At 41.1% G+C, this 12,999-nt stretch overlaps 1 protein-coding gene across 1 annotated transcript in view; it reads left to right on the top strand.

The window, feature by feature from the left end:
- LOC106571770 (ATPase family AAA domain-containing protein 2B) overlaps nt 1-12,999 on the top strand; it is a 147,236-nt gene that overhangs the window by 47,566 nt on the left and 86,671 nt on the right. Inside the window, exons 21-22 of the mRNA XM_045696076.1 lie at nt 9,606-9,802; nt 10,072-10,231. Coding sequence (XP_045552032.1) covers nt 9,606-9,802; nt 10,072-10,231 — 357 coding nt within the window. The remainder of the gene's footprint in view (nt 1-9,605; nt 9,803-10,071; nt 10,232-12,999) is intronic.

The raw sequence follows: 12,999 nt of genomic DNA, 5'->3' as shown, positions 1-12,999 counted from the left end.
GTGTCTTAGATACGAAGAATAAGATCATACACAATGTTAGCTAGCGAGCCAGCCAGCTAACGTTAGCAAGCTAACAGTACACTTTAACTTGAAATAAAACCACTTTCTGTCAAAATTACAAACGTGTAATATCTGAAAATGTAGCTAGCGAGACTATCTTACCCGTATATAGCATGGTTGGATGCGTCTCCTGTCGGATGCCATGGTTGCCCTTAGTTTGAAGATGTAATCCGTGTTTTCTCCATCTCCTTAGCTGTCATTCTCGAATTCCACTGATTTCAAAACTCGGTCCTCCGGAAAGTGGAGAGCATACACATAACGTTAGCTAACTAACAGTACACTTTAACTTGACATTAGGTTTGTGCAGTTTTACTACGCAATATATTTTCAAATAAAGCTGCGCTAGATAGAATTACATAGACATACTGACCAGCTCAAATAGACACAAGCGTGCTATATGGCAGACTGATCCAAACTCATCTCTCGGCATGCCCAGCCCACTCAGTATCTTAGCCAATCATGGCTAGCGGGAAGGTTGCCACTTTTTCTGTTTTTAACCTGTTAGGGCTAGGGGGCAGTATTGACACGGCTGGATAAAAAACATACCCGATTTAATCTGGTTACCACTCCTACCCAGTAACTAGAATATGCATATACGTATTACATATGGATAGAAAACACCCTAAATTTTCTAAAACTGTTTGAATGGTGTCTGTGAGTATAACAGAACTCAAATGGCAGGTCAAAACCTGAGAGATTCCTTTACAGGAAGTGGCCTGTCTGACCATTTCTGGAACTTCTTTTCCATCTCTATCATTTACTAAGGATCTCTGCTCTAACGTGACACTTCCCACGTCGTCCATAGGCGCTCAGAGCCCGGGAAAAAACAGAATGTCTTCATTCCAGCCCCAGGCTGAAACACATTATCGCCTTTCTCAAGTGGCCGATCAAGGGACACTGGGCTTATGCGCGTGACCCCGACCGCCCCCGCCTTTGGGATTTTTTTTCCTCTGTTTGCCGAAAAGGAGATTCCCTGTCGGAATATTATCGCTTTTCTACGAGAAAAATGTCGTAAAAATTGATTTTAAACAGCGGTTGACATGCTTCGAAGTACGGTAATGGAATATTTAGAATTTTATTGTCACGAATTGCGCCATGCGCGCGACACTTCTTTACTATTTCGGATAGTGTCTGGACGCAACGAACAAAACGCCGCTATTCGGATATAACGATGGATTATTTTGGACCAAACCAACATTTGTTATTGAAGTAGCAGTCCTGGGAGTGCATTCTGACGAAGACAACAAAAGGTAATCAAACCTTTATAATAGTAAATATGATTATGGTAAGTGCTAAACTTGCCGGGTGTCTAAATAGCGAGCCCGTGATGCCTGGGCTATGTACTTAGAATATTGCAAAATGTGCTTTCACCAAAAAGCTATTTTAAAATCGGACATATCGAGTGCATAGAGGAGGTCTGTATCTATAATTCTTAAAATAATTGTTATGCTTTTTGTGAACGTTTATCGTGAGTAATTTTGTAAAAAATTTTGTGAATTCACCGGAAGTTTGCGGGGGTATGCTAGTTCTGAACGTCACATGCTAATATAAAAAGCTGTTTTTTGATATAAATATGAACTTGATTGAACAAAACATGCATGTATTGTATAACATAATGTCCTAGGTATGTCATCTAATGAAGATCATCAAAGGTTAGTGCTGCATTTAGCTGTCTTCTGGGTTTTTGACATATGCTAGCTTGAAAAATGGGTGTCTGATTATTTCTGGCAGGGTACTCTGCTGACATAATGTTTTTCTTTCGTTGTAAAGCCTTTTTGAAATCGGACAGTGTGGTTAGATTAACGAGAGTCTTGTCTTTAAAATAATGTAAAATAGTCATATGTTTGAGAAATTGAAGTAATAGCATTTCTACGGTATTTGAATAACGCGCCACAGGATTCCACTGGCTGTTACGTAGGTGGGACGATTTCGTCCCGCCGGCCCTAGAGAGGTTAACCTCTTACATCTAGACGTTCCGCTAGCGGAACATCTGCTCCAATATCCAATGATAGGCGTGGTGTGAATTACAAATTCCTCAAAAATACAAAAACTTCAATTTTTCAAACGTATGACTATTTCACAGCATTTTAAAGACAAGACTCTCCTTTATCTAACCACACTGTCCGATTTCAAAAAGGCTTTACAGCGAAAGCAAAACATTAGATTATGTCAGCAGAGTACCAAGCCAGAAATAATCAGACACCCATTTTTCAAGCTAGCATATAATGTCACAAAAAACAAAACCACAGCTAAATGCAGCACTAACCTTTGATGATCTTCATCAGATGACATCCCTAGGACATTATGTTATACAATGCATGCATGTTTTGTTAAATCAAGTTCATATTTATATCAAAAAACAGCTTTTTACATTAGCATGTGACGTTCAGAACTAGCATACCCCCCGCAAACTTCCGGCGAATTCACTAAGAATTTACTAAATTACTCACGATAAACGTTCACAAAAAGCATAACAATTATTTTAAGAATTATAGATACAGAACTCCTCTATGCACTTGATATGTCTGATTTTAAAATAGCTTTTTGGTGAAAGCACATTTTGCAATATTCTAAGTACATAGCCCAGGCATCACGGGCTAGCTATTTAGACACCCGGCAAGTTTAGCACTCACCAATATCAGGTTTACTATTATAAAAGTTTGATTACCTTTTGTTGTCTTCGTCAGAATGCACTCCCAGGACTGCTACTTCAATAACAAATGTTGGTTTGGTCCAAAATAATCCATCGTTATATCCGAATAGCGGCGTTTTTGTTCGTGCTCCCAGACACTATCCGAAATGGTAAATCAGGGTCGTGCGCATGGCGCAATTCGTGACAAAAAAAATCTAAATATTCCATTACCGTACTTCGAAGCATGTCAACTGCTGTTTAAAATCCATTTTTATGCCATTTTTCTCGTAAGAAAGCGATAATATTCCGACCGGGAATCTCCTTTTAGCTAAACAGAGGAAAGTAAACAAAGCTTTCGGTTGACGCGGGCACGAGCCTGAGTCTCACAGTACTGTAACCAGCCACTACCCAAACGCTCTACTTTTTTTCAGCCAGAGCCTGCAAAGCCACGATTCAGCTTTTTACCGCCTTCTGAGACCCTATGGCAGCCGTAGGAAGTGTCACGGGACAGCTAAGATCCTCACTCTTCAATAAACGGAGACAAGAAGAACGACACCTTGTCAGACAGGCCACTTCCTGCCTGAAACCTTGTCAGGTTTTTGCCTGCCAAATGAGTTCTGTTATACTCAGACACCATTCAAACAGTTTTAGAAACTTTAGGGTGTTTTCTATCCATATGTAATAAGTATATGCATATTCTAGTTACTGGTTAGGAGTGGTAACCAGATTAAATCGGGTACGTTTTTTATCCAGCCGTGAAAATACTGCCCCCTAGCCATAACAGGTTAAACCAACTAGGCTCGTAATTTAACAATTGTATTTGCAGATGGCATACGAGTTTCTTATTAAGGCACATGAAAGTTCACATGTTCGGGAAGGCATTTCTGCCAAAAAACACATGTTGTAAAAAAGAAGTTCATGCTCAAATGGCTCTCCTGTGAAGTAATGACTCGCGACATATGCCTAGTTTCCTGAAGCGGTTCACATTTGAGGGAGTGCGCGCATGCGGCTGCTCTGTGTGGTTAACAAAGAAATGGGTCCTCCTATATGCTTAATTGAGTTATTTATGCAACTTTAGTTGTGATACAAACCGGTAGGCTATATGTTTTGATTACTAATACATGTTAAGGTTGAATGATCCAACTCTAATGATGATTTCAAAAAAGTTGTATCAAAGGCAATGGCTCTGCTCTGTTTCTTGTGCAGGCTGCACACACTTCATCAGTCTCTCATTTACAATTTGATAAGCCCTTGATGATATTCTCACCCATCAGACTATTCTCAATTGAATCTGGTCTTTACATATAGCCTACTAATATACGGTACCAGTCAAAAGTTTGGGCACCTACTCATTCAAGGGTTTTCTTTATTTTTACTATTTTTTAAATTGTAGAGTAATAGTGAAGACATTAACTATGAAATAAAACATATGGAATCATGTACTAAACTAATCCAAATATATTTAATATTCTTCAAAGTAGCCACTATCATTTGTTTTTCAACAGGACAATGACCCAACACAAGGGCTATTTTACCAAGGAGAGAGATGGAGTTCTGCTGTCCAACTCATCTCAAATCATCTCAATTGTGTTGAGGTCGGGTGATTGTGAAGGTCAGGTCATCTGATGCAGAACTCCATCACTCTCCTTGGTCAAAAAGCCCTTACGCATCCTGGAAGGTCATTGTCCTGTTGAAAAACAAATGATAGTCCCACTAACTGCAAACCAGATGGGACGGCATATTGTGGTGGAATATTCTAATCAAGTGAGAGACTTTCTCATTTCTTCAAACAATGATCTTTATTTAATATCTATTAATTATTGCAATAATGAGACCAGTCAACCTAACACTATTGACTGTTGAACAGAGTAGCCTAACCTTTACAGACAATGCTGTTTCTTATATAGCTGATACTAAGAATTCTTAGTCATGGCTGGTTCCACCCCTTTCATGCAGATTGGGGGGGTACCATTTTGGGTTTGTTGTCATCTGCACGGGAGGGTATTGTCTTAACCCCACCCTGGCTTACATGCTGACCAGACCAGACACGTCGCGTACGCAAGCATTACAAAATAAATTAAGAAATCTATGTTATTCAATTATTGCACCCACACTGCTCGCAAGCGCCAACGAGCGTCTCCGTTGCCAAGGGCTAAAATATAAGTCATTCCTATTTCTGACGCAGATCGCACTGCAAGTCCTGCCTCTCCCATCTCATTGGTTTATAGAAGCAGGTACCCACGTGCCATCTCCTCATTGGTTATACCCACGTAGGTGATTGAAAGACAAACTGTTTTGCTGGTTGTCATGGTAATACTATGAAAGTGTAGATGCCAATCACCATATAAGTTCAAAGATGAAAAAGCCTGGGAGGAGAGATGACTAGAAACGATTCGGTTGACCGTTTTATGTGTGGATTAATTGTCGGAGTAGAGGACCTTGTGCATTTCAGGTAAAATAACAACTCAATGTTTATATCCCAGGACAAATTAGCTAGCAATAGCAAGCTAGCTAAATAGGACAAATTAGCTAGCAAGTGCAAGCTAACTAGCTAAATTGCCATACATGTTTAATGCTTTTCGACCTGTCCCCAAATGAATGTCATTGGTTCAGAGTTTGTTTTGATATTTTAACCTGCGTGTCGTGATCGCGTTTGGTGTAGGGGGACAAAATACATTTATGCACGATGGGTCACGCGCGCAGCCGGTTTGGGTTCCGTGTTTGTCTCAACATCATCCTGGCATCTGGGAGACTGAGGGATTGTTCTAAATTCTTCCAGGCTATCTCTATCTCGGTTACACCCACCACATCTTGTCTATGTAATGCAGTCTTTAACTCATTTGTCAGCTCAAGCCATATCTAGTGACCATACGCCCAGATTAGCTGAAGGGAACTAGAGTGGAGACCATTTTAGAAACAGCATTAGTCGGACAGAAATGTTAATTTTTAACCATTAATATCAAATAAATCGTCTAAATACGTAATTCTTTTTATCACAGTATCGCTGGAGAATGCTGTGGTAGCCATGCTGGTTAAGTGTGCCTTGAATTCTAAATAAATCACTGACTGTCACCAGCAGAGCACCATCACACCACCACCTCGATGCTTTACGGTGGGAACCACACATGCGGAGATCATCCATTCACTCACTCTGTCTCACAAAGACACGGTGGTTGGAACCAGGAATCTCAAATTTGGACTCATCAGACCAAAGACAGATGTCCACCAGTCTAATGTCCATTGCTTGTGTTTCTTAGCCCAAGCCAGTCTCTTCTTCTTATTGGTGTCCTTTAGTAGTGGTTTCCTTGCAAATTCGCAGTCTCCTCTGAACAGTTGATGTCTGTTACTTGAACTCTGAAGAATTTATTTGGGCTGCAGATGCAGTAAACTCTTATGAACTTATTCTCTGCAGCAGAGGTAACTCTGGGTCTTCCTTTCCTGTGGTGGTCCTCATGAGAGCCAGTTTCATCATAGCGCTTGGTTTTTGAGACTGCACTTGAAGAAACGTTCAAAGTTCCTGAAATGTTCCTATTGACTGACCTTCATGTCTTAAAGTAATGATGGACTGTCGTTTCTCTTTGCTTATTTAAACTGTTCTTGCCATAATATGGACTTGGTCTTTTACCAAATAGGGCTCTCTTCTGTATACCACCCCTACCGCATTAATTTGTGGAATTTCTTTCCTTAACTTTTAACAAGGCACACCTGTTAATTGAAATGACTTACAGGTAACTACCTCATGAAGCAGGTTGAGACAATGCCAAGAGTGTGCAAAGCTGTCATCAAGGCAAAGGGTGGCTACTTTGAAGAATCTCAATTATAAAATATATTTTGATTTAACACTTTTTGGGTTATTAGGTTAGAGCGTTGGGCCAGTAACCGCAAGGTTGCTGGATCGCATCCCCGAGCTGACAAGGTAAAAATCTGTCGCTCTGCCCCTGAGCAAGGCAGTTAACCCGTTGTTCCCCGGGCGCAGAAGACGTGGATGTCGATTATGGCAGCCCCCGGCACCTCTCTGTTTCAGAGGGGTTGGGTTAAATGTGGAAGACACATTTCAGTTGAAGGCATTCAGTTGTACAACTGACTTGGTATCCTACTTTATATGATCCCCCCTTTACATGGTCCCATATGTGTTATTTCAAATTTTTGATGTGTTCACTTATTTTGCAATGTAGAAAATGTAAAACTAAAGAACCCCTTGAATGAGTAGGTGTGTCCAAACTTTTGAATGGTACTGTATGTGGAATTATTTTAATTTAGAATGGCCCCTACAAAGAAACGTCATCTGTACCCTGCACTCGAATAGTGAATGGAGGTTACGTTTTTAATAGGCCAGGAAGGCTATACTATTGTAAAGTGGATGAATGTGCTTAATTTCTAGAATTTAGCATTAACTATAGCAGCACGAGAAAGCTGGATTTTTTTTTTTAAATAGTGGCTAGTCAAAACTGTTTTCACCCGCGATTACGCAATGACTGAGCTTATGAGAACACATGTTTCACAAGGCTCTTTAGAATATCTGCTCTCCAACTGTGTTTCAGGGGTCTCGGGCCACTTTAGTTAGTTGTGATACAAACCTTATCAAAACATATAGGCCGACTATGATTTGAAAAGATGGAGGGATGCATGCTCTTCTTTTGTTGGCAAGACTCCGCACGCTGGTCATCCTTCACAAGTGATAATATTCTCCCCGAACCGACTATTCTCAATGTAATTTTGTCTTTACATATACTAAATAATGTGTGAAATTAGTTTAGAATGGGCAATTATTATTCACTTATCGGAACAGGGGCAGTGTAAAAAAAGACATGTCATCCGTATGCACTTGAATAGCGACTGGAGGACGCTTTTCCCACAGTTCATTTTCATGCAAGCCAGGTAGGCTACTCCGGTTGTAAAGCGAAGCAATTTGCTTATAAGTTGAGAAATAAATATAGTACACCTTGCCTATAGAAAGCTGATGGCGTCCTCTTCTCTTTAAGAGGCCATCACGCAATTGCATAGCCTATAGCAATGGTAACCAACCTTTGAGTCAAGATATCTTTGAGTCGAATGCAAACCGAGATCTACTGCTCAGATTTTAATTGTATTTTATTGTGACTTGTAAAATGGAAGCTTATGCAACGTTAACCAATTAAAAACAGTTATGTAGCAATGAGGTTTATGCAGTAGGCTGTAGGCCCAATACACTTATCCAATAGGCATATGCAGTGATATGCTTGAAATGCCCTGCCAATGTTGTTCATCTCAGACCATTTTAAAATTATATTTCAATTTGAGGTATATGATCACCACACTGGTAATAGATCATTTGTTGTATTACTTGAGGCAAAGCTAAGCATAATTCATACAAAAATAATAATAATTACTGGACTGAAGGCCTGCGTCTGATTGTCAGTCTGAGGGAAGGGAGGGAGCAGCGGTGGGGCTGCCTCTCATCCTACTTACCCCCCCCCCCCCCTCTCCATTTGCTGAGATAAGGGGACAGTCTTCCAGCTGATGGTGAAACTCAAGTCGCACTGCATTAGTTCTGCTTCATGCACCAATTCATGTTACTCCTATGACCAGAGAGTGAAATATTCCTCGATATTAAGAGAGAAGCCGCTACAATGCAAGCTTATCAAAACACTGCTATACTCATTCATTGCTTCTGCAGTCCTTGGTCTAGCTTGAGTGGACGTAGGGAGAACGCACATTTTATGGCTTATAAGTGTTGACAGTGATGAATAACATCTTAAACGTGAATTTAATCATAAACAGCAGCTCTTTGCTGTATTCGTTAAGTCTCTAGTCATGGATTTAAAAGTTTTGACATTCACAGTATCAACTTTGCTGTGCATTTGAGGCTTCTTTTTAGTCTATGGCTCGAGGAAACTGTGCAGACAAGGTTATCTGAGCTAACTGATTGGCCAATGGTAGGCCTATAGGTGCACTTGATTTGCTCTCTGGGCCTGCCGGGTAGGTGGATTTCTACCTTCAGACACATGAAATGTTTCAAAATGGGAACACTTGTCTTCCCGTCGCTAGGGCTGCTGAATCATGTGCACCTACCGCCAACAGCTGCAATTTTGGGGGGGAATAAATTAAAGGAAAGCCAGCCTTTTGTTGTTTTTTACGATCGTGATCGAACGGTTGGTGACCGCTGGTCTATAGAAATGTTGTGCAACATGGGCTTATAGGAACACTGTCATTCAATGCATCAACCAGCTATGAGGAGCGGTCTCTGCTGGAAACGGGTGATCTGCTCAAACTCTGAATGCCAGGGCTCTCATGAAGTTTGATTTGTTTATTGCGTTTATATTGATGTCTGAGTGATTAGAAGGATGATGGAGCGCTGAGTACCAGCCATTAGCGACTGGCTGTTAGCAAGTTTGGTAGGCTACTAATGACCATCAGCAGCAGATCTAATTGTAGATCTAACTGGATAGGTATTTTAATTAAGCGAGAGGCTGGGTATTATATAAAGCAAATGCCATATTGCAGTCAAATCCTTCTTCCTGTTCCAATAATTTCAGGTCGACAGGAGTGCCCAGGTGGTTAGGGGTTGATTTGGAATTCAGCAACCGCATCACTCTTTAGGCCAGAGACTGGGGGTTCAGGGTTTTTGTTCATTTGTTGATGATATGTTTAGAAACAAGTTGATGCTTTTCTTCCCCACCCGCCTGAGTGTGTTTCACCTCTCCCCCAAGGATCAACCTAGAGTAGAAGGTTCGGAGGAGAACACACTCTTTAACAGACACACACACTCAACTTTTCTCACATCACTTGCTTTTTGTCATGCTGAGGTCCTACCAGTAGTGCAGGCTTCAGGCCCCAGACCGCTCTTCCCTGAGAAGCAGTGTAGCCCAGAAGATCATGAGGAGAACGCTCTCAAACATACACATTCACCTACTCTATCCTCTTATCTCTTTAGCCCTGCGGTGTGAGGAGGTGCTTCCGGTAGCGGAGGTCCCTGGCCCCAGGGTTCTCTCCCCCGAGGAACAGCTTCGTCTGGCCGACCAGGAGGAGAACACTCTGAGAGAACTGCGTCTGTTCCTCAGGGACGTCACCAAGCGCCTCGCCATAGACAAACGCTTCAACATCTTCAGCAAACCTGTTGACATTGAGGAGGTGGGTAACAACACAGAGATTGCTTGATGATGTAGAGACTAGATATCACAGTATACCTCGCTAGATACAGTAATGATAAAAAAGGAATGAGGTACCCTAGGGAGGTTTGTCCCTAGGGAGTCCTGTCCCCTACCCTCTCACCTCTATTTGAGTATTGCACTGCTTCTAGAGAATTGACACTGCTGGACCGATTCCTCTTAACTAATTTTGATTTAAATGGAGTGAATTGCACCAGTTTAAATTGACTTTCTCCCTCCCCTCCCTCTCAGGTGTCAGACTACCTGGAGGTGATTATTCAGCCTATGGATCTATCTACGGTCATGACCAAGATCGACACCCATAAATACCTAACGGCCAAGAACTTCTTGGTAGACATAGACCTCATCTGCAGCAATGCCCTGGAGTACAACCCTGACAAGGAGCCCTCAGGTACACATGGAGGGACCTTTAGGAGCGCGTATGTGTATTTAAAGACATTCTGTGTACCAGGTTTACATTGAGTTTTTCAGTACATTTCTTGTCAGGAGAACTTGTGTAACCAAAATTCGGACAATGGATACTTAAGTACATTTAATTTGTGTGTAATTTAACGTGCATCGTTTCTAACCCGTGAAGATCCTACTAAAACCAAATAAAATAAAACCACGCAATAAATCAGACACTGTATTGACCCCACTAACAAATATTCATAACGTGGGTGGGTGTGGTAAAACGTAGGGCAAAAGCAAACAAATGGCCAAGACTTAAATAATTGGGAGCACCTTTTACGGCCTGATCTGGGTACCTTTATACTTAATAGAACTGCAGAATTTCACTAACTGCTCTCCCAAGGAAACCGCCTATGAAACAGACAAAACAAAACACAACTTCTGTTCACAGGGAGGCCACAGCCCTCTTTAATCTTTTGTTTTAATCCACCACAACATTTACTGTATATACTATTGACAATCTCCGTTGGATATTCACAACTTGCTTACAAATCAAATGTATTTATATAGCACTTCTTACATCAGCTGATATATCAAAGTGCTGTACAGAAACTCAGCCTAAAACCCCAAACAGCAAGCAATGCAGGTGTAGAAGCACGGTGGCTAGGAAAAACTCCCTAGAAAGGCCAAAACCTAGGAAGAAACCTAGAGAGGAACCAGGCTATGAGGGGTGGCCAGTCCTCTTCTGGCTGTGCCGGTTGGAGATTATAACAGAACATGGCCAAGATGTTCAAATGTTCATAAATGACCAGCATGGTCAAATAATAGTAATCACAGTGAACAGGTCAGGGTTCCATAGTCGCAGGCAGAACAGTTGAAACTGGAGCAGTAGCACGGCCAGGTGGACTGGGGACAACAAGGAGTCATCATGCCAGGTAGTCCTGAGGCATGGTCCTAGGGCTCAGGTCCTCCGAGAGAGAAAGAAAGAGAATTAGAGAGAGCATACTTAAATTCACACAGGACACCGTATAAGACAGGAGAAATACTCCAGATATAACAGACTGACCCTAGCCCCCCGACACATACACTACTGCAGCATAAATACTGGAGGCTGAGACAGGAGGGGTCAGGAGACGCACTCATGTCTACTATTTTAAGATTAATATGCACTGAATCGAGACATCTACTTTATGGCCCATTGTAATTGAAGCGTGTTATGCAAAACCATTTCTGTCGCCTGTTCTGCCCTCAGTCACGGCGGCATTCCTCTCGCCACCGAGTCTAACGATTTACTCCAGTACACGACTGGCCTCTTTTCCCCATCATTTTGTGTAACCACCATGCTCATGAACAAACATGTACATATGTACATACGTACATGCATACATGCATACATGCATACATGCATACATGCATACAGTTGAAGTCAGAAGTTTACCAACACCCTAGCCAAATACTCTTAAACTCCGTTTTTCACAATTCCTGACATTTAATCAAAGTAAAAATTCCCTGTCTTAGGTCAGTTAGGATCACCACTTTATTTTAAGAATGTGAAATGTCAGAATAATAGTAGTGATTTATTTCATATTTTATTTATGTCAGAAGTTTACATACACTTAGTTTACATACACTTAGTACAATTAGTATTTGGTAGCGTTGCCTTTAAATTGTTTAACTTGGGTCAAACGTTTCGGGTAGCCTTCCACAAGCTTCCCACAATGCGTTCGTTGGGTGAATTTTGTCCCATTCCTCCTGACAGAGCTGGTGTAACTGAGTCAGGTTTGTAGGCCTCCTTAATCACACATGCTTTTTCAGTTCTGCCCACAAATTTTCTATAGGATTGAGGTAAGGCTTTGTGATGGTCACGCCAATACCTTGATTTTGTTGTTAAGCCATTTTGCCACAACTTTGGAAGTATGCTTGGGGGTCATTGTCCATTTGGAAGACCCATTTGCGACCAAGCTTTAACTTCCTGACTGATGTTTTGAAACGTTGCTTCAATATATCCACATTTTCCTGCCTCATGATGCCATCTATTTGGTGAAGTGCACCAGCCTTTTCTTGAATTCGAAGCCCATGTCAAGACTTGCTTGTGACAGCTAAAGTGACTCGTCAGTGCAGCTTAGTGCTTAGTTTGAGAACAAACATCTCTTTTGCAGGTTATTAAAGCAAATGATATTATTAAAGGTATCCATATGGGCCTACTAATTTGAGTGTAAAACTGGAGCAGTCATCTGCTGCTTTCTGTGTAGCAAAGCCCATGTTTAGCACTGGCTTCATTCTTCAATCATACCTGTAGGTCAATTCATGGGCGACTGACTTTGTATAAAAGTGGCCTTACACAATCTGGCGGGGGGTCCTCCCCCTGAACATTTTAGCACTTTTAAATCCATTTTCTTACAATTATATATTGTTTCTCAACAGGGAATCAGTCCATGTTTACTTGACAGAACACAACCTTTTCTTCTTTTTGACACTAAACTAACAAACATTGGCAATTCATATCTTGCAATAAAACTGTAAATATGACTTTAATCTCAAGAGAAGACAGGTTTTATGTTAAAGGTTATCTTATTTGAAAGACAGTCCTGATCATCTAGGCCTAGACGATATCCAAAACACACTGAATTAAAACATTTTCTGTCATATTAATTGTAAAGTAATTTCTTTCTACTCAATACCACAATTCGTTTGACCAATCTGAGAGGTAAAGTCGTTACAGTATTCAATAATTTAGCTGTGTGTTTTGGATGGAATCAAGGCATTGGA

The sequence above is a fragment of the Salmo salar genome, chromosome ssa15 (assembly GCF_905237065.1).
Source record: "Salmo salar chromosome ssa15, Ssal_v3.1, whole genome shotgun sequence".
In the NCBI taxonomy this organism is placed as follows: domain Eukaryota; kingdom Metazoa; phylum Chordata; class Actinopteri; order Salmoniformes; family Salmonidae; genus Salmo; species Salmo salar.
Note: the sequence above shows the minus strand (reverse complement) of the source record. Positions and strands in the feature narration are given on the sequence as shown.